Genomic DNA, 26,206 nt, shown 5'->3' on the forward strand with positions numbered 1-26,206 from the left:
CATGGACATCTAATCCTGGATTGGGAAGGCTTTGGAAAACAAAAGTTTCTAGCGAAACCCAAAATTGTTATTTAAAAGTTACTGATAGAAGTCATTGCTTTGTTTACTAAGGAATCTGTCTGTCTTCAATTTGTGGCACAATGGTTACAATTGTTGTTTCGGGCCAAGCATTATTAGCTAATATTTACAAAGACAGGACCTTCCTGGAGACCGTACCCCGGTAGTAAGGGGCTAATATGACCAATTCTCAAAACTTAAGGGATCATGGATTTATTTTACTCCCACTGGTAAGTCTCCATTTGTCTGTGTTTCGAGCCAAGAAATATATTTTTTTATGCTTTTAAGCTCAAACCGAAGTTTTCACCGATTAATCATCCAACGTAGATTTGTTGACCATAACAATTCCCTTTTCTCTGTATTTTTTTCCACACACAATTCCATTGGAACCGTGCCCCTAGCCCGTAGAAACTTTTATTGTGATGGCTTATGCAACTTGTTTGGTTTTATATTTTAAAAATATTTTATTTTTTATTTTTTTCTTTGCTTTTTCGTATAGAAATCTCGAAATCTCTCATTGAATGCTTTCTAAATGTATGATAGAAAGTACAATTGTAAATACATGATCATTAAATTTGTATCCAAGTACACAAAAGACAGATGGGTAAAATGTTTTCAAGTTTTGCAAAATCCATTCAATTGCTTTTGCTGTGTTTTTCGCTTGCCAACTTTCTTGATCTTGCTTGCGCTGATCCTCCCTACAAAGGTTGCTCAAACAATTCTAGCTATTCAGCCAATAGTCCATTCCAAAACAATCTCGAGATCCTCATGTCCTCTCTTCGTTCAAATGCATCAGTTTCAAAACTTTACAATACCTCTACTGGAAATGAACTTGACAGAATCTATGCTCAATATATGTGCCTCAACTATGTAACACATGATGAATGCAGTACTTGCATAAAGGTAGCATCACAAACTATCACGCGGCTTTGCCCAGGAGATAAGGAAGCAGTTGTATGGGAAGAACTATGCCAATTGCGCTACTCAAGTCAAAATTTCTTAGCCCACTTGGATGTCTCAGGAAACATTCCACAACATAATAAAAACGATGTTAAAAATCCAGTGCAGTTCAGATCGGTGGTCAATGAAGCTTTGGATAACCTCATTAAACAGGCTGCTTCTAGTGCTTCGGCAAATATGTACGCTACTACAGAAGTACCCTTCAACGATACATACACACTGTATGCCTTGGTGCAATGTTCTACAGACTTATCCCCAGATGATTGTAACACGTGCCTTCGGGTTTCCCTAGCAAATATTCGGAATTGCTGCTATGCTTCTCGTGGAGTGCGGGTTCTTAGCCGCAGTTGCTACTTAAGGTATGAGTTATACGCCTTCTATGAAGGTGAAACAACTCTGCAGAAAAAGGCAAGTGTTTATGCATGCTATCAATTACCTCACCAAAAATTGCTGATGTATTTTTGAGTTTATGAATTGAAGCATTACAAGCTAACAATGACTTCTTTTCCCTGAATTAAGGAAACCGAAATATGGATGATTATCATCCTTACAGTTGCAGGAGCACTTCTAGTTGTAGTCATCTTAGGCTTCTTTCTCGTGAAGAGAAATGGAATTGAAAAATGTAAGAACGCTTTTACTAGAAACCACTAACATTTCCTTTTTGGTTTCCTTTTAACACCAGTTGACATGAAGAATCTTGTCATACAGGGAAGAAAGAAAATACTAGACAACTTGATATAGGTCCTGGGATTGGTCGCCCAAACCGCTGTGATTTCCAGATCCAAAGTTTTCATAGGGATGGTCTTAATGTTCAGGAATCTTCATTTATGGCTTTAGCTTCCATATACGAAGCTACTAATAACTTTTCTAACTCAAATTTTCTTGGAAAAGGTGGTTTTGGCCCTGTTTACAAGGTAAAAAAAAAGCGTTTTGTTGATGTCCAGCAGGCTCAAGTTTGCAGTACATGGTACTGTAGAAAAGAAATAAACAGGGGTTTCACTAATTGACTCTTAATTTATATTTTTGAAGGGCATACTGAGTGATGGAAAGGAAGTAGCAGTAAAGAGACTTTCAACTTGGTCTGAGCAAGGCATAAACGAGTTTACGAATGAAGTTCGGCTAATCATAAAACTTCAGCATAAAAATCTTGTTAAACTGCATGGTTTTTGTGTTGACGGAGAGGAAAAGCTTCTGGTGTATGAATTCATGCCTAACAGCAGCCTCGATGTTTTCCTTTTTGGTTAGTTTTCTTTAATGTTTTCGTCACAAATTTCCGTCCATGGATCTTCAGATACAAGTAGCTATTTTTTTTTTAATTACTGAATATTAGTTTCAAACTTCATTTCCACGGATTTCGATTTAATTGTAGATCCTAAGAAACGTGCACAGCTTAATTGGCAAACACGAATTGGTATTATAAATGGAATTGCAAAAGGAACTCTGTATCTACACGAGGATTCTAGGCTTAGAATCATTCATCGAGACCTGAAAGCTAGCAATGTGTTGTTGGACAAGGATATGAACCCCAAAATTTCTGACTTCGGAATGGCAAGGATGTTTGCAGGCAGTGAAGTCGAAGCCAATACTGCTAGGATAGTTGGAACATAGTAAGTGAAATCTCACTTGTTAAATTAGTTAATTGTTTGTACCTGAACCGTAATTTCCCTTGAAAATAATGTCAGAAAGTGTAATGAAAGGGTGGTCCATAATTATTTTTTCTCAAAATTCTATGGACCACCTCTCTGTCCAGACTCACAAATTAGCTGCTGGCTTAATATTTTTGTTTATTGTTTTCACATATTATTTGTCATTCTTGAATATTTCTTTTTTTCCTTCTGTGGAAAAGTGGATACATGGCACCAGAGTATGCTATGGAAGGACTTTACTCCATCAAATCTGATGTTTTTAGTTTTGGAGTTCTTCTACTTGAGATCATAACTGGAAAAAAGAATTCTGGATTCAAGTCAAAACGTGCTTCCAGCCTCCTAGCTTATGTAAGTCTATCAGGCGTAAATACACATAAATCTCTTATCTTATTATGATACTGCAATCTCAATGTTTTACTAATTAATTACACCTCCAAATGATGAATCAGGCATGGCCATTATGGAACGAAGGAAATGAGCTATTGTTGATAGATTCATTGTTGGCCGATTCATGCTGTTTAGATGAATTCTCGCGATACATGCATATTGGTTTATTATGTGTTCAAGAAGATTTTGGTGGAAGGCCTAGAATGTCATCTGTTGTATCAATGCTGAAAAATGAAAGCTCAACTCTTCCCAAACCAAAACGGCCGGGATTTTTTGCATGGACATTCACAGGCCACTGTGAGGCTAGTGCTAGCAAGTGCTCTGTCAATGGCTTAACAATTTCTGATATTTTTCCCAGATGATGAATCTGATACAGAGTTTAACAATTTCTGATATGAACTGAAGCGCTCACGTTTGTAAAACTGACCGATTAACTTGAACATTTAAACAAGGAGAACTTGCAATGTTACCTCTGTTAAGTAATATTTATCTAGTTTTATTTATTAAGGGTAGAATAGTATTTTCAGTTTAACCTATATATAATTCTTTTGTATTTAGGTTAACTTAAGCACTCATAATAAACATCTTATTGAGAATTCTAGCCTCCTTTTATGTTTGATATAAATTACTTTAACATGGTATCAGAGCCTAGTTGATCGAACCCTTGACTTGTTAATTTTATGAAACTCGCTGTCCTTGTAGAAATCATGTTCACCAATGTCAGAGCCACTGCTCATATCAAAATCGTTATCATCATCCACTTCATTCCCTGTAAGATGTTCCAGCACGCTCAATGCATTCCTTTGAAGCTTAACTTCAGATTCATTTTTCAAAACATCAGACATGGGTTGTTTGACCTATTAAAAGATGGAGGATGAAGATCAAGTTTTGTGCTTGCGGCTGAAGAATTAATATCTGAAACTTTATTTTAGATTCTTCAGCTTCTGCAATTTGGTATTTCTGTCTGTCTCTGCAAATATTTTGGTATTTGTCTTCTCTTCAGTTTCTGCAATTTGGTATCAGCTTCTGCAATTTGGTATTTCTATTCCGTCTCTACAATTGTTTTGGTATTTCGTCTTCTCTTCAGTTCTGCAATTTGGTATCAGCTTCTGCAAATTGGTATTTCTGTTCTGTCTCTGCAATTGTTTTGGTATTTCATCTTCTCTTCAGTTTCTGCAATTTGGTATCAGCTTCTGCAATTTGGTATTTCTGTTCTGTCTCTGCAATTGTTTTGGTATTTCGTCTTCTCTTCAGTTTCTGCAATTTGGTATTTGAATTAACTTTCTGCAAGAAAAATAAAAAAATTTGGAGTGATATTTTGTCTTCCGCTTCTGCACAATCTGGTATTTCGACTTTCCTACAGCTTCTGTCATGGCATCTACTACCAAAGAGATTGTTTGATTACGTTGGTTACTTGCTGATATGAGAGTTTTATTTTCTCATCCTACTCCTATGAATTGTGACAACCAGAGTTCTATTCAGATTGCTCACAACTCGGTTTTTATGAGCGAACTAAGCACATTGAAATCGATTGTCATCTTACTCGTCATCATCTCAAGCATGACACCATTACTTTGCCTTTTGTTCATTCTTCCTTGCAGATTGCAGATTTCTTTACCAAGACACATTCCATATCTCGTTTTCGTTTTCTAGTTGGCAAACTCTCGATGCTTGTAGATGCCGCATCGTGAGTTTGAGGGGAGATGTTAAGTAATATTTATCTAGTTTTATTTATTAAGGGTAGAATAGTATTTTCAGTTTAACCTATATATAATTCTTTTGTATTTAGGTTAACTTAAGCACTCATAATAAACATCTTATTGAGAATTCTAGCCTCCTTTTATGTTTGATATAAATTACTTTAACAACCTCTTGTTCTCTCAAAAACTATTTATAGAAATTGTACTATTTGTTTTTCTTTTCATAGAAACAAAAATAGGAAAATTTTTCTGGAAATGCTAATTAGATGAACAAACCTGAGACTTTAAGAAGCACTGTTAAAAGGGCTTGGAAAAGGGAAAGGCCGGCGTAGCTAAAATTAGATTCCAAAGAGCATAGTTGTGAGACGGGCTTTAGTCTGACCCGTTTAAGAACGATTTTCCGTGTTAACTTTTAAGTGGGGTCAACTCGTTCATCTCAAAATAATATTATTTTAAATAAAAATAACAAAAATCAGGTGGTCAGGTTAATTAGATGATTAGTTTTCTCATCAAGTCACTACAGAATCAGTGTCCTAAACATTTATAAAAAAACTCAGTTTGGATCAAGCTACAGATCAAACCGACAGGGCCAGAGTTTAATAGCTATGCCATGAAGTTAATTATAAGTTAGTCCTTGTAGTTCATTAAATTAAATAATTAGTCCTTAATTATGCTATAATAAATAATTTCATAGTTCTTGTGGTTTTGTATCCGTTAAATAATTTAGTCTATCCATTAATTTTGAAAGGGTTGAGGTATTTCCAATTCAACAATTCTTTCTAATTAAAAATACCCTTTTTTCTAACCAAAATTCCCATCTAATGAATACATCAAAAGGCTATAAAATATTTCTATCATTCAATAAAGTTAAATCTTTTATCACAAAACCATTGCTAGTTACTCCGTAAACCACAAATCGTGCAGTATCCAACAATACAGAATTAAGGGCCTTTATGAAGTTAAACGAAAAACTAACCTATCTATATTAATCAACATAAAGATCAAAAGCGGTAAAAAAAAAAACTAATTAATTCATTCATATAGTACGAATGAATCCATCGAAGACCTATTCTATTAAAGAAAACTAGAAGTATGAATAAAACTTTCAAGAGCACCGTTGAACTAGATGTTCATGTACCTCAAGTTTTCTGATGCGTATTCGTGGAAATTGCAACCACGAGAGGATAAAAAAATCGAGGGGTTAAGAATGGACTGTGACATTGATTCATTGAAATTGGATGAATAAGTAATTTATTAGGTCAGGGAGATTCCATGAACTTTTTATCGTGCATCTCGTTTCTGCTCACAGTTTAGTCTTTTTCATCTTTCTATCGTGTTTTGTATGAAACTAATTATATAGCTAATAATTTCGCAAACCAAGGTGTAAAAATAATATATGACTTGGATATATATCACTCATGTCGTGCTGTGTTTAGTTTTGTGGATGTTCTTGTGAATTTAGAGAATCACAGCTTTATTGTTTTAGATATTTGTTCTTGTTGTATTCTACATATTTTTGTTTGTATGCTTCAGCTTTTATATATATATATATATGAAAAAAAACATCGATTCATTGAATTTAGCTACAGGAACTGGAACTCGAGCCGAAAATGGAAATGGTTGGAACGGTCCCGGCTGCTAACCACGTTTCGCTTTATTGCAAAATCGGGCACCATTAAAGCAAGTCAACAGCTTCTTGAATATTGGTCCCAGTCCCCCCCGTAATAAAGCATGTTGAGCATGTTGGAGAATGTGGTGTGGTTTTTTATTTAAGTATTTTTTATTAAAAAATATATTAAAATAATAATTTTTTATTTTTAAAAAATTATTTTTGATATTAGCGTATTAAAATAATCTAAAAATATCAAAAAAATATTAATTTTAAAAAAAAATTAATTTTTTTAAAATATTTTTAAAATACAAAAACAAAGCTTTAGTATAATAATAACCAATGAGAAAATACAATTAGCGATATATACTAGAGAGTAGCTGGTTAACCTTCTTCTTTTCTGCTGTTCTAGATAAGGTCAAGCTAAAATACAATTAAGGAAAAATAAAGCATTTATCATTAAGAACAGCTTTGGTCGGTTAATATTGGGATTAATTAAAAAAAAAGAGAGTCTTTGGACGAAGAATTGAAAATTCAAAGTTAAAGTTCAAGTAAGAATTGTTCATCGAATAAAAAAGTAATCAACTTTTAATAATGTTGTATAGTAGTACTTTCGGCTCTTCGATTAATTCTTCAAAGTAATGAACTGTTATCTTGTTAAAAAAGAATCTCACTTTTCAATATTAAAAATTAACAATAGGGTTTCATTCAATAGTTCTATTCAAGTCATTTCGTATCAGATTTTGAGATCGGAAAGTTAATTAAATAATTAACCGTCTACGTCAATTACTTACCACGAGGTCACTGGTCCCAATCTGTGTGCTGTAAAAAAAGTATGCGCCCCTTACCTCGAATTTCATGAACAGTCTCTGCAAAAGAAAATGGTTACAAGAGAAACCTTAATAACCATATTATTGAGTTTATCTTAGATTATGTACTCAAGTGAGAAAAAAAAACTATGTACTTAATACACATATAAAAAGCTAAAGTTGTTATATTTTTTTGAGTTAAAAGGTATATTAATGAATGTCTCCATTCCCTGTACTTTAATTGCTAGAAAGAAGAGAGTAAATTAAAGATGAGTTTTGGATTACTTTAAAATTTTAAATAAAAGTAATATTGTTTGACATCTTAATTATAATTTTTTATTTTTTTATAGTGAATTTCCCTGATTGTCTTGCTCGTTGAATAGGTCTAAGTTGTCGAACCACGTAAATTTCATGTGTGATTTTATATGATTGATTGTGCTTGTTTATATATATATATATATATATATATCTATATTCCCCTGATTATGCTTGTTTCTTTACTTGTCAATTGGTTTGAGATTATAGGGCTTTTTCCACAACAAATTGATATTAGAGCTTGCCTAGTTATGTATTGGATATCGCAATGATGAGGTTTGATGTTAAGGAATTGAATGGTAGGAATGACTTCAATATGTGGTGTATTAATACACTAACCAACAAGATTTATTTAATTAAGACATTGAAAGGTGTAGATAGTTTGGTTAAAGGAATGGATGATGGGGAGAAAGAAGATCTTATGGAATGGACACATAGTGTTATTGAACTTTGTTTGTCAGATGAGATTCTGAGAGGGGTTGCTAAGGAGACTAAAACTACGAGATTGTAGACAAAGTTGGAAACTCTTTATATGACCAAATCCTTAACAAACCGATTGTATCTGAAGTATTAGTTGTATACTCTCCATATGAAAGAAGGTATGCCTATTAAAAACCATCTTGAAGACTTTAATAGAATAATTGTAAATTTATGAAATGTTGATGTTAAGATAAAAGATGAGGACCAAGCTTTGTTTTTATTGTGTTCGTTACCTCTAACTTATGATCTTTTTTTATGATACTTTGGTGTATATGAAGGATAGTCTTACTTCAGAAGATGTCAAAGGTTCCTTAAATTTAAGGGAGTTAAAAAACAAAGTGTTAGAGAGTCACAATGATGATCATGTAGAGAGTTTGACTATGAGGGGTAGAACAAATAATAAGGGTTTGGTAGTTAAGGCAAGTTTAGATCAAGATCAAAGTCTAGAAAAAATAAATGCTTTAAATGTAATGAAGTGGGGCACTTTAGGAATAATTTTTCTAAGTGGAAAGATAAGGAAAAGAAAGAGGAAACCTCTGATACTACAAATATTGCTAGTAAAGTGAAAAAATTTTATGACGATGAAAATGTTCTAGTTGTGTCTATTAGTAGCTTAAGTGATAGATGAATTCTTGATTTGACTTAAACTTTTCATATTATTCGTAATACAAACTAGTTTGACACTTATAAAGTTGTCAGTTATACTATTTTATTAACAAATGACTTTTTTTTTATTTGTATGTACAATTTGAATTAGGAAGTATGATGACATTATTAGGATGTTAGAGGTTTGAGATGTTCTAGAGATGAATAAGAATTTAATTTTTTTTCTAACTTTGTTCAATTCCTTAAGTTATAATTATTTTGCTAAAGATGGAGTTTCGAGGGTTTGTAAGAGTGCTCTTGTCATGGTGAAAGGAAAACTAATTTATGGCCTTTGCCATCTTCAAGATTTAACAATTATTGATTCAACTAGTGTATCATAAGTGGTTGATTTGGATAATGTTTTTACTTAATTATGACACATGTGATTAGAATATATAAGCGAGAGGGGGATGTTAGAGTTAAACAAACGAGAATGGTAAAAAAATAGGTTAATCAGTTTTTGTGAGCATTGTGCTTATAGTAAAGAATACAAGTTAAAACTCAATATGGTTATTCATTATACAAAAGGTACTATGAATTATATTCATTATGACTTTTAGGTTCCCTTTCTTGTTATGTCAAAATATTGAGCCCATTATTTATTAACATTTATTAATGATCACTCTATGAAAGTTTGAGTGTATTTTATTATGAGAGAGTAATGTGTTTATTACCTTTAAGCAGTGAAAACCTTGATGAAGAAGTATACTAATAAGAAGATAAAACGCTTAAAAACTTATAATTATTTGGAATTCTATTTAGGTGAGTTTGAAAAATTCTACAAGAATAAAGTAATTACTAGACACCAAACTGTTCGAAATACAACATAACAAAATAGAGTTGCGAAATGTATGAACATGACACTCTTGGAAAGAGCAAATAATATGCTTTCACAAGCTAAGTTGTCAAAGGAATTTTGGGCTAAAGTAATTAACATGACTTTTTATCTGGTGAATAAATCTTTATAGATAATTTTAGAGATGAAGACTCCATATAAGATATGGTTTGGTTCACTTATTGATTACTCTAAATTAAGAGTATTTGATTGTCTTATTTATGCTCATGTTAAGAAAGGTAAACTTGGATCAAAAGCAAGGAAATGTATATTTCTAGGTTATGTATATGGGACTGAAGGGATGTTAATTGTGGTGTGTTGATCCCAAGTCATCTAAGTTCATTACTATTAGAGATGTGACCTTCGATTAGTCTTTTATATTTCACAAGGAAAATGAGTCGACTGGTGTTGATGTTAAGATGGACTAAGATACTAACAAACAAGTGGAGCTTGAGGTTAGAGCTTCAAAGACAATATAGAAAGACTCTTCAACTAAGCCTATTGAGGAAGTGGTACATGATATTGTTGTTGAAAATGTACCTAAAGAACAACCTTATAATATTGCTATAGGAAGACAAATAAGATAGATAAAAACATTAGTTAAGTATGATTATGTTGATTTAGTTGATTTTACCTTAATTATTGTAGAGAATCTTGATGATAATGAACTTTGTTCTTATTGTTAGAATCCAATTTTTTACCTTTCTTTTTTATATATTTCAAATAAAAACATAAAATACAACAAATATATCTTTTCAGTACATTTAGTTAATTTTAATCATTTTTGCTATTTTGTTATTTTTTTTTAATTTAGATGTGGTTAGAAATAATCATAAAAATACACAAAATGCAAAAAAACAAAAAACAAAAATACAAAAGTGAGTTTGAAAAATTAGTGTTGAGATTGGACCAATAATTAAATATGCTTAGCAAAATTGAGTATGTCATAATCAAGGGTTGAATTGATGAAGAAATTGCTTGGGTTGAAACAGTCACCAAGATAATGGTATAAAATATTTGATACTGGTATGCTTGAACATTGTTACTTTAGAGGTAACTATGATAGTTGTATGTATTTTAGAAAGCTATTAGATGATTCATATGTGTATTTGTTGTCTATTGATGACATGTTTATTGCCTACAAGAACATGTTTGACATCAACAATTTAAAGGATTAATTAAGTGGTGAGTTTGAGATGAAAAATTTGAGTACAACTAAGAAGATTTTGGGTGTAGAGATATGCATAAATTGTAGAGCTAGCAAGTTGTACTTGTTACGAAGAAAGTATCTTGAGAAAGTACTTGAGCTTTTTGGTATGTAAATCTACAAGCCAATGAGTAGTCCACTTGTAGCCCATTTTAAGTTATCTTCAGGTTTGTCACAAAAAACTAAGGAGGAGAATAAACATCTATTAGGTGTTTTATTTGCTAGTGTAGTTGAAAACATTATATAAGTTATGGTTTGCACTCTTTCAAATAATTCACATGTTATTAGTGTGGTCAACAAGTTTATAGGAATAGAGGTTGAATATATGACATTGATAAAGACAGTGAAATAAGTTTTATGGCTAAGAGGTTTGGTTGGTAACCTTTGTTTGTCATGAGTTGATTGTTATAGATTGTGATAACTACAATGTCATTCATCTAGTAAAGAACCAGATGTACTAAGAAAAGACCAAACATATTGATGACATGTATCACTTTACTCTAAATATCATATCTTAGGGTGTTGTATAAGTAAAAAAAATTACTACAACTAAGAACCCTGCAAATATGTTAACGAAATCAAACTATGTGGTCAAGTTCAAGCATTGCTTGGACTTGATTAGTTTGTGTAGTGCTTGAGATATGCTTGATAAAGGTGATAAAAAAAAAAGAGTCCAAGTTTTGTAAGTTGGCTCAATTTAAGTTGAGGTGAAGATTTGTTGAATTTGTCTTAAATTATGGGCCCAAGTGATAAAAAACAAACTCATGTCCTTTGTTCATATATAAAAAATCTAAAATTATCATATTTTAGTGTTAAAAGGTATTTTTGTGAGTATCTCTATTTTCCACACTTTGATGGCTAGAAAAGAGAGTAAATGTGAGTTTTGAGTTATTTTAGAATTTTAGATAAGAGATCAATTTTGTATGATATTTTGTTATCTTTTACTTTTTAATAGTAAATTTTCCTGATTATATTGCGCGTGAAGTAGGTATAAGTTACTGAACTATATAAAATACATGTGTAATCATATTTAATTTTTTATACTTAATTTTTTATATTTCTGTACCTATCAAATTAGTTTGAGATTTTAACATTGTTTTCAAAGTACATATCCTCTGCAGAAAAACTTCATTAATCCAACCACTAACTTATGATCCTGAATAAATTAATGTGAAAAATCATGAATTTATAAGCCATTTCGTGTTGCATAAACCGATTGCTTATTTTGTTAATCAAATTTCTTTACTACGCATCTAACCGATAATTAAGAGCAATTTTCATAATGGATATGCTAGGATCGAACTGAGTAAAGAATGGTGTTCAATGAAGATGAAAAATGCAAACACAACAAATTTTATATCTATAATTCGAATAAAAGAGAAGAAATTTTCTCTATCAATTTGGACAAATTTTCAACCTTACTCTGAGTCCATCCAGTCCTAGCAGCACATAAGCTGAAATGTTGAAATGTTATTGCTCACACATACTATAGGAGAAAATCAGATACTACATTATATATAACAGTCTAAAGGAGTAATTGGTCGATACAGAAGCAATAGTACCACACTCAACTGGATCTGGGAAAAGGCCCCATCTATGGAACTTAGAATATAGCAGTACAAGCCATACTACCCCTTGTATTTGAACTTAGAAAATAGCATTTTAAGCCATACTAATCAGGATTAAAGATAGACTATATTTAAGAGTTTTTGGTTGTTCTTGAAGATATGGTTGATTTACAAGATAGTATTTATCAAGATATTCTTTATCTTGCAGATACATTCAAATATTGTGTTGTCATATCAATACTTGTAAATCTCTAGAAATTAGACAGTAATTGTGCTGTGAAAGGTGTCAACTAATGTTGTTGATTCTTCTCTTTAATTGTAGGCCTTCCTGTTGTATATATTCTTCCACTAGTAATAGAATAATATATGAGAATTCAGTATTTTGTTCTTCTTAATTTCTGCTTCATGTTTTCTCCAGTTGTGTAATAATTTATTCTTGGTCAAGGGTCAGGCATGCAAATTTTCAATTAATAAGGCGAAAGGTATTCTGAGTGATTATTCCTGTTATTGTCTTTTCCCACCATCAGTGCAACTTTAACGGACCCATTGCTCATAGTTTTAAGCCAATTTCTTTGCTTCAGCTCGGAACTTTCTTTGTAATTTTCAACACTCTAACCAAATTAAAGCTAGTGCCTAGAGGCTGCTCTCGACAATGAAATGCCCTTGCAATTTTTGCTCGTCTTAATCCCAGCCCCTTTTTTTGGGCTAAATTTCGTAAACGTGCTCAAAATGTTCAGGATGACAAGCTCAGATGCACGTTTAGTCATGTTTTTATTTATCATGCCGTTTACAGTTCTCTCTACCCAGACTGGTCCAGACGTCCATCTTAAAACATTTTGCAGCAATAATGCATTGAACTACACTCGCAACAGTGCATTTGAGAACAACCTCAAGATTGTCCTAAAGATATTGCCTTCCATCACTTCATTAACAGGCTTTAACTACACCTTTTTTGGAGAAGGCTCTGCCAAGGTCTACGGCCAAGCACTTTGCAGAGGTGATGTCAACTCAAGTGCTTGTCGGACTTGTGTGGACAAAGCAAGCAAGAAAATCTTTAATGATTGCATAAGTCGCGGAGAAGCAATCATATGGTATGAACTTTGCCAAGTTCACTACTCATTTCAGAATATGACTTCCTTGGCTGTCTATGCAGGGAAGTATCTAGACCGTGATTCTAAGGAGAAATCTGTATCAGATCAGGTTCATTTTTTAAAATTTTCGAAGTACTTAATGACTAACCTGTCAAATGAGGCCGCTTTCAATCCTTTCAACATGTTTGCAACTGGGAAAATCAACTTTTCCAGGAGCAAAACCATATTTGCTCATGTACAGTGCACTAGGGATATCAGACCACACGAGTGTTTGAAATGCTTGAAGTCTGCTATAACTGATTTGGAAGGATGCTGTTCTTCACGGAAAGGTGGAATGGTTCTTAGTAGGAATTGTAATGTGAGATTTGAGTTGTACCAATTCTACAATGTCTCAAAGCACTTGTCGTCCCCAACTTCTAGAGGTAAGTAAACAGAATTTTTACTTGGAGTAAGCTAGTAAACAGTAAAAGAGAATTACGTCTGTCATAAATTTCTGTAAGTGAGCATGGTATTTCTACTGTGTACTTTTGATGATTAAATGTCGTTTGAGGGCAATTGGAACTACATACAGTTTTTATCTATGGAAAACAGGAAGAAAATGGAAGGCGGGGCGGAAGGTTGCATGTGTTGTCTTTATTCCTATAACGGTGCTTGCAATTGTCATAGGATCTTGCATTGTCTTCCTAAGACATAAAAGAAGAAAAGAAAGAGGTAACGCAAATAGTGATCAGCAGTTTTTGAATAGGCCAAATTGACATCAGAATTAGTATACGATAGTTTTAAATCTCTTATTCTTTGGCAGACGTGGAAAGAAGTCACCTAGCATTATTACAGGAATTGGCTAACCCAAGAGGCGTCACAATAACAGAAGAAGGCCAGTTCGTAAGTTCTGAGGATCTACCTTTCATGGCCTTGGATACTATAAAAGCAGCTACAGGAAACTTCTCCGATTCAAATAAGCTTGGACAAGGTGGGTTTGGTGCTGTTTATAAGGTAAGTTGTAAAGTGGCCTTGTCGCCATGATCTACTGAAATTCAGCCCTCTGTCCCTACAATTAGCCCCACTCCATATAAGGATACACAAACCATTCTTTATTCAGTTTTACAATGCTTAAATGTTGCTTCAACGGACAAAATTCATGCTTCTTTTTGAATGTTTTCTCAGGGTGTGTTAACAGATGGAAAGGAAATAGCTGTTAAAAGGTTGTCACGAAATTCATGGCAAGGATTAGCGGAGTTCAAGAATGAAATCATACTAATTGCAAAACTACAACACCGAAACCTTGTGAAGCTATTAGGATGTGGCATAGAAGGAGACGAAAAACTGCTCATTTATGAGTTCATGCCTAACAAAAGCCTTGATGTCTTTATCTTTGGTCTGTTTCCATTCATTTCTTTTGCCTTTAAATTCTTGAATTTTAAATTGTCAATAGGCTGAAGTTTCTTCTAATTCCACTTTCAGATGAGGAAAGACGAGAACAGCTTGATTGGGAGACGTGCTACAACATAATTAGTGGCATTGCTAGAGGACTTCTTTATCTTCATGAGGATTCCCGGCTTAGAATCATTCACAGGGATTTGAAAACCAGCAATGTGCTACTGGACCATGAAATGACTGCCAGGATTTCAGATTTTGGCATGGCCAGAATTTTTGGTGAAAACCAGAACAATGCTAACACTAAACGAGTAGTAGGAACATTGTAAGCCCTCTATTCCTACCGTCAATTGTTTCTTTCATGTTTGTTGACAATTTAGGTCCTAAAATCCTATAACTTATGGGAATTTGTACTCGTGAAACAGCGGATATATGGCTCCTGAATACGCAATGGAAGGACTATTCTCAGTGAAATCGGATGTCTTCAGCTTTGGTGTTATACTGCTAGAGATCCTAAGTGGGAAACGAAGTAGTGGCTTTTACCTTGCACAACATGGCCAGACACTCTTGACATATGTTTGTACCATACGTGACTGCAATCAAAATTTCCCTTCAATTAATTTTCAACCTATCAATAAGAAGATTGAGGCTTTAAAACTATAACTAGTTAACGTTATGAAATTTTTTTAACGCAAATTGACAATTTGACAGGCATGGAGATTGTGGAATGCAGGGAGAGAAATGGAATTTGCAGATTCTCTGTTGATGGAAAGGAGCCCCGCAATAGAAATTGTGACGTGCATACACATTGGGCTGTTATGTGTGCAGGAAGATCCAGCAGACAGGCCCACAATGTCATTTGTGGTTTTAGCATTGGGAAGTGAACCAATAGCTCTTCCTCTACCAAAAAAACCTGCATTTTCTCTGGGCTAAATGATTCCCATTGACAAGTTTTCATCAACAGATTCTTCAGTGAATCAAAAGACAATTTCTGGCATCTCACCGTGGTGAATGTTAATTAGATTGCCACTATGATTTTGAGTGTGTGGAGAAAGCCTAGTAAACTGGCCAATCACTTGGTTGCAAAAAGGCCAATATCACTGAGGAAGCTTAATGAAAACATAATGCTGAAGATTTAGAATTATCTCTAACTTTCCAAACATGAGAAATGAGTAAGCACAATATTGAAATAAATTCTACACCAATTTCATGGTTTCTAAGCGGGCTGTTAGTATATGTTACAATAATAATAAAAATATAGATAAAGATAAAGATAATAGCATTCTAGCGTTTTAGTATTTGGAAAAATAATATGTCTCTAAGAGTTTGATATAATATGAACAAATCTAAGTTTATATTATGTTTGCTTGCTTTATCCCTAAATTACATTGTCTCCTCCCAATTGGATACTTCATTACAGCTCCGATGGGATTGCTATTCTTACACATGATATAGGAAAAAGAAAATCAGAAAAGCAGTGAAATTCATTACTATGAACTGATACTTTTAATCCTCTCTCAAGGGTTGGGCATTTGTCGGAGTTCCGAATATTTTTGTAGCCCTAATAGTACACCTATGAATCAATGGTCATGAAGCCCGTTTATTTACTTCACATGGGCTTATTTCCTCAGATCAATTTTTTTTTTCTCTTTTTTCTTTTTATGGATTATGAAATTTGTTATTTATTATAATAAAAGCTAATAGTATAGAAAAATTACTATAAAATCAAGAGACTTTTTACTATAAATTATAATAATAGTTTCACTTTTAATTTCTCATTCTTTCTTTTCACGGAAAAGTTTATTTGGCTTTTTTTTTCTTCCTTGGTTAACAAGTGGTGTCTTCAACCATGTTTGTCAGGTTAAAATAATGTAGCTCTGACATATTGCAAACATATAATCATGATTTTCTTTTTCTCATCTAAATTGATATAAGTCTTGAACAAGTTTTTATGATAGGAGACATGTATATTAGTTCCCATGTAAATCCACCATCCATATAAGCCTTCAAGAATATTAATCTCAGAAATCATAACTATAAATGGCTTTTTGGTAACATTAGCTTGTGCAACAGAGCCATGTTTTTGGAAAGAAAAGTTCTAGCACCATGCCCCGGATTTCCACAAACAAAACAAACATAATTAGTTTTATCATAATAATGGTTGCCATTATTTGATGGTGGTTTAAGATGTGGTCCATTATTTTGCTTGGTTAGAGCGAAAATGATTTTCATAAGGTTTTTTCTTAAAATACTTTTTCTTTATCCTAAATTTTTCTTGGGCTTTTTGCATGCGAGATGGGTTTTCATGAGAAGTGATCTTGATACCATTTAAACCATTGAGTTTAATGAATTTGTCTTGCTTCCTTGCTTCTTCTTCTACTTTTAGATGGTAATAATATCTTCAATTAAGAGCTCCATAATTGTATATATCTCAAATCTTTAGCATTTTTTCAAAATTTAGGTAATTTATAGATGATGGATGCAACTTGCATTTGTTCATATACTTGGATGCCTTCATTACAAATCTCATAAGCTATCATTTGGAATTCATATACTTGATCAACCATGGGATTTTCTTCATTCATTTTGAACATGAAAGATACTTTTTAGAACCAGCTGCAATAAATTTCCATACTTCTCCATATATTTAAAATTGAAAAAAAAAAACAAATCAAACTCATGGCATTATTGCTTAGATTTCAAGCAAAAAAAGAAAGTCAGAAACCAAACATTAGAATACTTTAACACTACACTTTTTGATATCATGAATGAACAATTGCTAGAGGGTTAGTTTCAAAACATGAATGAAATAATAGTTGCTCTCTAAAAAGCTAAAAATAGATGAAAAGGATAAACAATCAAAGTATTTTTTTTGTTTCAAAACTATAACTAAGAGCTTTGCCCAAATTCACTTTCCAGTAATTTTGTCCTCAATTTCACATACTATATCGATAGCTTTTCACCGTGTACACTCAAAAGCACCATAGAAAGTTTCTGATAAGTGTGGAGGAGGTGCTGCCATGAGTGAATTGGTGGTGAAGCTTAAGATGAGCAATCCTCATTGGGTAAAAGATAGTGAAGGCATTAAAGTGACATCAAATCAAGGTAGTGATAGCTAGTCTCTAGAAAACAAAGTGAGTGGATTATGTCATTAATTCAATATAAATGTTTCAGAGTTTATAAACTTATTTTATGGTCAATAAAGTAAAATTAATATTACACAACACAGTGATTAATATCAATACATCTTCATTAAGCCATTTAATTACATAATTTTCAATGCCTTTTCCCCTTCAAGAAAGAAACTGAATGTTAATGCGAGTGCTCAAGCCAACAAAATCTTTGATCTCAAAGATAAAGATAATTCCTAGAAAACAGGGATATCTACACTCAACTTATCTCTAATATCAAATTGCTTCCATGACTTTATTTAGTAGGTATGTGTATAATGAACTATAATACATGAAAGGCAACAAAAATAGAAGTAGAACGCCTAAAATTATACTAACCTTTAGGTTTCAAAAGATTGAGGATGTATGAAAATGATTTTGTAGACACTTCCTAGTCTTTATATGTTGCAGACGGACAATAGTCATAGTTTAAATGGTGTCACCTTATTTAACATTTATCCCTTACTAAGGCCTAACAATCTATAAAACTAAACTTCCATTTAATCAAATACAACAATCAAACACCCTATTAGCTATCAATAAGATAAATATCAAGACTCATGAGCAAATTTTTGAGAGGTCAAGATATTTAACAATGCTTTGTTATGACAGTAATCTTAAATGGTTAGAAAAAAAAAACCAAAACTCAGGAAAACATAAAAAAAGAAACACCCAAAACTCCAGCAAACCATAGATCTAGAAGAGAGCCTACCTACAATAGCAAAACAAAGTTAAGGATAAGCAAAAAATTACCTCCTAAATTGCAATTCCAAACATAAAGCAAGAGTAACTCTGTAAATAGACAGAATCAAAACAAAAACAGGAAAAACAAACTGGTATGTTAAAAAAAACAAACATAGAGAAATAAGCTCATAACTCAACTCTAAAAAAACAATCATATAACCCATTTTTTTGGTCCCTCCTTTGCATTTATTTTCCCCGCCGGAACACCCTCCTCCCTTTTTTATTCTACATGTTTGGTGCCTCCCATCCTCTTATTTCTATCGATTTGGTTTAAAAAATAAAGGGGGAGAACTAAACACCACCAACACCCCTCCCCTCTCGACAACTTTATCTTCAACTTCCCTATCTTTTATCTATTTTGTGCTTATCCTCTCTTTTTTATCGGTCTGGTTCACAAAAAGAGGTGGGTGAATTGAAAGATGTGATGTTAATTGTAAAAAAGAAAAAAAAAATAATGAGAAGCGGTAGAAAAAACCACATACATTGAGACAAGAGAGAGCAATTTTCATGAAAAAAAGATAAGAAACCGAAGAGAAATATTGCCTTAATGATTGGACTTCTCCTTTCTTCAGATCAAACCTAACTTCCACAATGTGTAAGGATCTCCCTTCTTCGTTATTATGGGTTGCTGACTGTGTTTATAAAATCTGCTCAATTAACAATTAAGTTGAATTGATTATATGTGTGTGTGTGACAGATATTTTTTAAAAGTAATTTATAATTGAAAATTGTATTAAAATAATATTTTTTTATATTTATTTTTTATTTTTTAATACTAACTTCTTAAAATCATATAAAAATACTTAAAAATATCAATTTGTTTTTTCCCAGGCAAAAAAGATTTAAAAAACACTTTAAAATATAGATTTTAAAGCAAAAAACAACACTCAAAAAATAAATAATGAATTAGTTTGAAAAAAAAAAGATTAGAGTCCAAACAACAATTTAGATGCTTTATGATCATAAAAAAAAAATCTTGAGGATTCTCTAATTTCCAACCTGGATGTCCATAAATTCAAAAACCAATCTAAAGATACCACGAAAAAAAAAATCGCCCTCTAAAAGATGTGAATTATTAAATAATTACTAAAGTTTATTCAGACATCATAAAAAAGACAAACAACTTCCCAACGTGAAAAACATGCAGACAACGTGATGATCATAGATACCCTTATCCCACGCCAAAGCAATTTAAAATTCAAATTAGAAAAATCAACATTGTAAATTTCTTGCCACCATCTAGATGGTTTAATTGAGTTTTAATCATATTAGAAAAAACTATTATTAGTTTATTTTAATTTAAAATATATATTAATATATCCATAATGGTACTCTTATTAGTTAATTACCGGTTTGAATAATGTGATCCAACATCACAAAATGAACCATCATTGACCGATAATTGTAAGTATAGATATTAAACTCTATTAAAAAAAAACCGGCGACTCAGGATTTTATTAGAAATTTATTTATTTTTTGAAAAATGAAACATATAACTTGGGTCGTTGTCTGAATCACACTTCGGGCCGACCTGAAAACTATGGTTGCAAGTGTCAATTCTCTCTCGTAGAAGAAAAAAACAGGTTATAGAAATTTCAAGGAAACCGGAACAACACGGCAATGGAGACCATGATGATGACCTCCCTGTTGACCAGTATTATCCATGACGCGGTATGAGGAAAGACGTGTGGCCTTTAGCACTTCTGTTGCCATCTAAGTATCTATTGCCAATTTCTCCAACAATTTTCGAGAAATTTGACCCTTCAACGTCTTCTACAATACAATCAATGCGCCATTACTGTTTTCTTTGACTTCAGACTGCATTTTGGCTAAAGCTTTTCCCACTCCATGTCCACTTAACCTCTTATCTGATAAAATATAACTTTGATATTTCCCATATGCGATCTGCAAGCAAGAGAACTTGATCACCAAAACCATGGACTCTCTCAAATTCTCCACAGTCCTACTCTCCTTGCTGAGCCTTGCTATTATCACTCAAGCACAGGATCCCACTTTCCTATCTTATTATTGCCCAAACACAACCACCTTCACAAGGAACAGCACTTACCAGGCTAATTTAAATCTCCTCCTATCTTCACTTTCATCAAACGCAACCCGCAACAACATCAATGGATTCTACAACGTCTCTGCAGGACAGGATCCTGATGCAGTCTATGGCATGTTTCTTTGCCGTGGTGATGTTAGCAACAGTGTTTGTCGAAATTGTGTCAATTTTGCTGCCAAAGACGTCCTCGAAAGGTGCCCAATTGAGAAAGTAGCTATGATATGGTTTGATGAGTGTGAATTGCGTTACTCAAATAGAAACATCTTCTCTACTGTGGACCAAGACATCACCATATTCATGATGAGTCCAAACAATGTTACAGTCCAACCTGATCGTTTTAACCAGCTAGTAGAAACCACCATAAATGGTATAGCTGCTCGGGCTTCATCTGCTCCTTCAGGTGCTAAGAAGTTTGCAGTTCAACAAGTGAACTATACTGGGATCCAGAAATTATACACTCTTGTGCAGTGTACACCAGATCTATCCACTCTAGATTGTAAACGTTGTCTTGAGGGAGCTATTTCAAAATTAGGCAATTGCTGTAATAGAAAGCAAGGAGGAAGAGTCTTATTTGCAAGTTGTAATTTTCGGTATGAACTTTATGAATTTTATAATGCAACGGCAGCAGCTGAGGCTGCACCGCCACCTCCTCCTGTGGCTCTATCTCCTCCTCCAACTTCAGGTCCAGAGACAAGAAAAGGTAAAGTCGATAATGCCCTCTTCAATTGTCTTGTCGTTGTCGTTATATGAGCTTCAAAGTCATTATCGTAACAGTATAAACTTTTATGGTGCCCATATACGAACCACTACATATTAATTGCTTGGGGAGAGAGAGAGAGAGAGAGAGAGAAGAGAGATAGATAATAAGGTAGAGAAAATTTATTTGAAAACTTCTATTTAGTAATAATAATTTAAATACCATAAAAATTTTCCATAAAACGTGGGGTATTTTTTAACCGCTAGAAGATTATTGTATGTCACATATATTAAAAATTTAATTAATTGAAAAAAATAAAATTAATTTTATAATCAATTAAAAAAATATTATTTTCTTTCAATTTATAAAAGTTAAAATTTCTAATCCTATGCATAAATTGTTTCTATTGATAAAGTCAGACAAGGTTGTTGGTGATACTTGAAATCTAATTAATTATAATTAAAAGTGGGATGCATTCAAGATTTTGAGGTTAAGAATTTATTCAAAACATGAGTACTATAACATATAATATTAAAATATTTAAAATTAATAGTAGAGGAATGAAAAATTAATATAAAAAAACTCTTGATGAAGTTGACAAAATTCCAATTAATACCTGTTATAGATGTTTTATTGGTTTATTAAAATAAAATAAAAAAGTATTCTTTATGAGTTATTTTCCCTTACTTTCTCATCTTTTCTGTTATTCCAGTTTTGACACAACGAAAGTAAATTAGTTTTTTTAAGTTAGTTTATGCTTAATGTTGAATTGCATCAAAACTAAGTATTAATATTTTTTAATCTTAGGAATATGCATCTATCGTTTTGCACCAATAAGAGAGGAAAACTTATCTTAAAGGGCAAACGGTACAACTCTTGCGATTAATATTTTTCTTTTGTTTTATTGTTTAACATGGGTTCAAGAAGAACGAACATGTTTGGAAACGCGGTTCAACCTACATTCTTAAAAAATTAAAATATTTTTTTGTTTAAAAAGGGCAAACGGTACAACTCTTGTGATTAATATTTTTCTTTTGTTTCATTGTTTAACATGGGTTTAAGAAGTAAGAGCATGTTTGGGAACACGGTTCAATCTGTGTTTTTAAAAAATTAAAATATTTTTTTGTTAAAATTTAATATGATTTATACGTTTTGGATTGTTTTGATATGTTGATATTAAAAATGATTTTAAAAAAATGAAAAATAATCATTGGCATGCATTTTTGCACGAAAAGTTATTTGAAAAGCATCCGCAACCACACTGCCAAACAAGCTCTAAGTACGATTTAATTTGTTTATATCGTTTAATATTTTTTTAGCTTGCATGCTAGTTTAATATCTTATATTATTTTGTATGCATACCTATTTTATTTTTTGTAGGATGTATTTTGATGTTTAATCTAATATTTAGATTTAATTATTAATTAAATTAAATTTATATAAATTCCAAATTATTTATCTTTGAAAAATTAAGTTAAAATTTAGTTGAATCTGATTCTTAAAATCTTAAGACAAAATTTTAAAGTTCAATTATTTAGAAATTTTGATTTATTTTATAATTTATATAGAATTTAATTTAAGTTATTTTTATTTGATTAGATTTTTTTTATTATATAGTAGGTTCTGTCTCTCCGCTTCACTGCGGGGCTAGACTCTTTTTTGAAAAAATAATGTTCAATACTAAAAATAAAAAAAAAAGATATAATAAAATATTTATGGTAAATATATAAAAACACTAATTAGGATTGAGTTAACATAAGATATTTTATTAAATCTATAATTCAAATTATGTGATTGAAATAATCTAACTAAAAAAAAAAAAATATAAAGCCTTTTAAAAAATATATAGTAGATTATTATAAATTATGTGATTGGTCACTGTGGTATTGAGAAATCTAAGAATATTATTTATTTACGTAGGATTCCACCAACCATTACTTTATTTCTTAGACTCATCCTATAATGTATTAGATTGGGTAAGTTGGCTCTGGGGATCAATTCAATCAAATGTTGGATATCTCTCATTAGTAGCAACTCTTCTAGCATAAACTCTTCAAAATCAACAAGGAACGGTTTCATAGCTTCTGGTACATTCAAATTCTGCTCCTGCTTGGTTTCATGTGCTCCCTTCATCTTTGTTATCTTTCTCGAAGTACTTCTCAACCACTTTCATAGCTCATTCAAGGAATGGTATTACTTCGCATACCTGAATCAATAGTTATGGTTCTCTGAAGGAGCAAAATGCAATGCCCTTTCAAATTATCTTTTATAAACTCATTAGCTAGACATTTTATGTCAGATTTAAAAGGGAAAAAAGGTGAGATAATTAACAAGGAAAGATATTGATGATGGATGTCAAAGGGTTACAAAAGGTTTAGTTGCTTTTTTTAAAGTTGCTTCTCACTTTAGGTTATCGTAGTGCGGTAGGCAAATAGCTTTTTCACCAGAAAAATGTTGTTGATTTTTAGAAATAATTTATTCTCGTTTGTTCCTTAAAAAAATATTTCTTCACATATTATGTCGTTGATCCTGACTTCGTCGCTTTTTGAATATGCTTGTATTTGTATATCAAGGTTAAAAGCAGCGTGAAATTACTGTGCGTTTTTGAACGATATATTTTTCTTTATGCAGGAAAAGGCGGTGTCTCAACAGTTTTAATTATAGCCATTTTGATCCCAGTTACTGTTTCTCTTGTGCTTTTCTGCCTGGGTTTCTGTTTCTTGAGTAGAAGGGCGAAGAGCAATAAATATTCTGCACAGGAAATAAATGATGGTAAAAAACTTTGAGAATCATTTTTCCCCCTTCTAAATGCAATGTCTTTCTCTGTTTTGCACAGTTTCAGAATACTCAATTGATATCTGCTTGGTTGTGCAGATGGAAATGAGATTACAAACGTGGAGTCATTACAATTCGATTTGAGTTCTATACAAGATGCCACAAACCATTTCTCCGCTGATAACAAGTTAGGTGAAGGTGGATTTGGTGAGGTTTACAAGGTAAGCAAGCGATTTGTAATTCATTTAAAGTTTGAAGAACCCAAAAGATCTTGCATTAGAATTTAAGAAATTTCGCGGTAGTGCTTGTTTAACATTCTTTTCAAGTGCATTCTCAGGGAACACTTCCTAATGGACAAGCAATAGCTGTGAAGAGGCTATCGAAAGGCTCAGGACAAGGTGCAGCGGAATTTAAGAATGAGGTTATCTTGGTAGCTAAGCTTCAACACAGGAATTTAGTGAGGTTGCTAGGATTTTGCTTGGAAGGAGAAGAAAAAATTCTTGTCTATGAATTTGTGCCAAACAAAAGCCTCGACTACTTTGTATTTGGTATGGACTTTCTAATTAAACGCTCATCAATTGCACTTTGATACAAGGAATGCATAAATGCTTGTTCGTTCATTAGTTCTTCTAAACCAGGAGTACTTGCATTTGAACATAATCCTCTATGCTCTGACTGAAATTTTTTATTTTCATGAATTTGTAGACCCAGAGAAGCAAGGGCTACTGGATTGGTCTAAACGATACAAAATAATAGGAGGAATTGCTCGAGGAATTCTTTATCTACACGAGGACTCTAGGCTAAGAGTTATACATCGTGACCTTAAAGCTAGTAATATTTTGCTTGATGGAGATATGAACGCAAAAGTTTCAGATTTCGGCATGGCTAGGATTTTCGGAGTTGATCAAACTCAAGGATGTACCAACAGAATTGTTGGAACATAGTAAGTAAAGATCCAATTCCTATAGAATTGTTGACATACTAGTTTCATTTCTTTTTTCCTTTTCTTTTCTAAACATGTCGATCTGTTTCGGTTTTGTAGTGGTTATATGTCTCCAGAATATGCAATGCATGGGCAGTTCTCCGTGAAGTCTGATGCTTATAGCTTTGGTGTCTTAATTCTTGAAATTATATCTGGAAAGAAGAACAGTTCTTTCTATCAAACTGGCGGTGCTGCAGACCTTGCGAGCTATGTGAGTGAAGTTTTCTTCCACAACACCACTAATTCCAGACCAGGGATGATAACCTGAAAAAAAAAAAGAAAAAAAAGCATAAGGTTATCGAAACTCTTGACCCCTCAATTTTTTTCAGGTATGGAAACATTGGAGAGATGGCACACCTTTGGAAGTGATGGATCCAACTCTGACGGATACGTATTCAAGAAATGAGGTAATTAGATGCATCCACATTGGATTGTTATGTGTTCAGGAAGATCCAGCTTCCAGGCCCACAATGGCAACAGTTGTTCTCATGCTCAATAGTTACTCGATTAGCTTACCATTACCTCAAGAGCCTGCATTTTTTCTCCATAGTAGAACAGATCAAGGGTCAATTCCAAGCAAGGAATTTTTTGCAGATAAATCTAAGGGCAATTCTGTGCCATATTCTGGCGATGAAGGTTCAATTACTGAAGTATATCCTCGATAGGGAGAGAATGTGCATTTTCTCCCAAATAAGCAATGGAAAATGGTTAGCTTTTTAGTATAAAACACTTCGAATTTGGGAGTTTCATATCATGGAGTTCCAATGATGATTAGTGAGTTTGCTTAAAACTAGCTAGTGCTTGATGTATATGGGAAATAAGCCTCAACTCCGAAGTTAAATGTTAGAATAGTATTAGGATAGTAATCTCCTAGGAATCATTGTGCACCCCAACTCACACACAAGTGTGCAATCTCTACTGGACCTCGAGTTGGCGGGCTCTCTCTAGTGGTTTAACACTTAGAAGTGGTTCCTTACTCATAGATAGCATCCAAGAGTGTCTGTGACATTAAAAAAAAGTGTATTAAAGGATTTTTTTTTACTTCAAACACTACAGTTCAAAGTTTCTGATGTTATTCAGATTAGCACCA

General features: G+C 32.6%; 3 protein-coding genes across 3 annotated transcripts; all 3 read left to right on the forward strand.

Annotated features, from left to right (window-relative positions):
- The first annotated feature begins 547 nt into the window (after positions 1 to 547).
- Positions 548 to 3,412, forward strand: LOC133703625 (cysteine-rich receptor-like protein kinase 25). Its single transcript, XM_062128245.1, has 7 exons — positions 548 to 1,425; positions 1,537 to 1,639; positions 1,726 to 1,931; positions 2,047 to 2,257; positions 2,387 to 2,624; positions 2,864 to 3,011; positions 3,113 to 3,412. The coding sequence occupies exons 1-7, from the start codon at positions 658 to 660 to the stop codon at positions 3,410 to 3,412; spliced, it is 1,974 nt and encodes a 657-aa protein (XP_061984229.1). The 5' UTR covers positions 548 to 657.
- A 9,586-nt stretch (positions 3,413 to 12,998) lies between these two features.
- On the forward strand, positions 12,999 to 15,903 carry LOC133703626 (cysteine-rich receptor-like protein kinase 25). The gene is made up of 6 exons (XM_062128246.1): positions 12,999 to 13,731; positions 13,901 to 14,020; positions 14,112 to 14,302; positions 14,474 to 14,684; positions 14,771 to 15,008; positions 15,109 to 15,903. Exons 1-6 carry the CDS (start codon positions 12,999 to 13,001, stop codon positions 15,344 to 15,346), a joined length of 1,731 nt encoding a protein of 576 aa, XP_061984230.1. The 3' UTR covers positions 15,347 to 15,903.
- Positions 15,904 to 20,303: 4,400 nt separating this feature from the next.
- Positions 20,304 to 26,206, forward strand: LOC133703915 (cysteine-rich receptor-like protein kinase 10). Its single transcript, XM_062128656.1, has 7 exons — positions 20,304 to 21,362; positions 23,991 to 24,131; positions 24,234 to 24,355; positions 24,472 to 24,682; positions 24,840 to 25,077; positions 25,177 to 25,327; positions 25,446 to 26,206. The coding sequence occupies exons 1-7, from the start codon at positions 20,534 to 20,536 to the stop codon at positions 25,779 to 25,781; spliced, it is 2,028 nt and encodes a 675-aa protein (XP_061984640.1). The 5' UTR covers positions 20,304 to 20,533; the 3' UTR covers positions 25,782 to 26,206.

This window comes from Populus nigra, chromosome 9 (assembly GCF_951802175.1).
Source record: "Populus nigra chromosome 9, ddPopNigr1.1, whole genome shotgun sequence".
NCBI lineage: Eukaryota > Viridiplantae > Streptophyta > Magnoliopsida > Malpighiales > Salicaceae > Populus > Populus nigra.

Coding starts and splice junctions, on each gene's coding strand:
- LOC133703625 (XM_062128245.1), top strand. CDS start 658: ATGGGTAAAATGTTTTCAAGTTTTGCAAAATCCATTCAATTGCTTTTG. Junction 1,932..2,046: donor GTTTTGGCCCTGTTTACAAG/GTAAAAAAAAAG, acceptor ATATTTTTGAAG/GGCATACTGAGTGATGGAAA. Junction 2,258..2,386: donor CCTCGATGTTTTCCTTTTTG/GTTAGTTTTCTT, acceptor ATTTAATTGTAG/ATCCTAAGAAACGTGCACAG.
- LOC133703626 (XM_062128246.1), top strand. CDS start 12,999: ATGCCGTTTACAGTTCTCTCTACCCAGACTGGTCCAGACGTCCATCTT. Junction 13,732..13,900: donor GTCGTCCCCAACTTCTAGAG/GTAAGTAAACAG, acceptor TATGGAAAACAG/GAAGAAAATGGAAGGCGGGG. Junction 14,685..14,770: donor CCTTGATGTCTTTATCTTTG/GTCTGTTTCCAT, acceptor TTCCACTTTCAG/ATGAGGAAAGACGAGAACAG.
- LOC133703915 (XM_062128656.1), top strand. CDS start 20,534: ATGGACTCTCTCAAATTCTCCACAGTCCTACTCTCCTTGCTGAGCCTT. Junction 24,132..24,233: donor TGCACAGGAAATAAATGATG/GTAAAAAACTTT, acceptor TTGGTTGTGCAG/ATGGAAATGAGATTACAAAC. Junction 24,356..24,471: donor GATTTGGTGAGGTTTACAAG/GTAAGCAAGCGA, acceptor GTGCATTCTCAG/GGAACACTTCCTAATGGACA.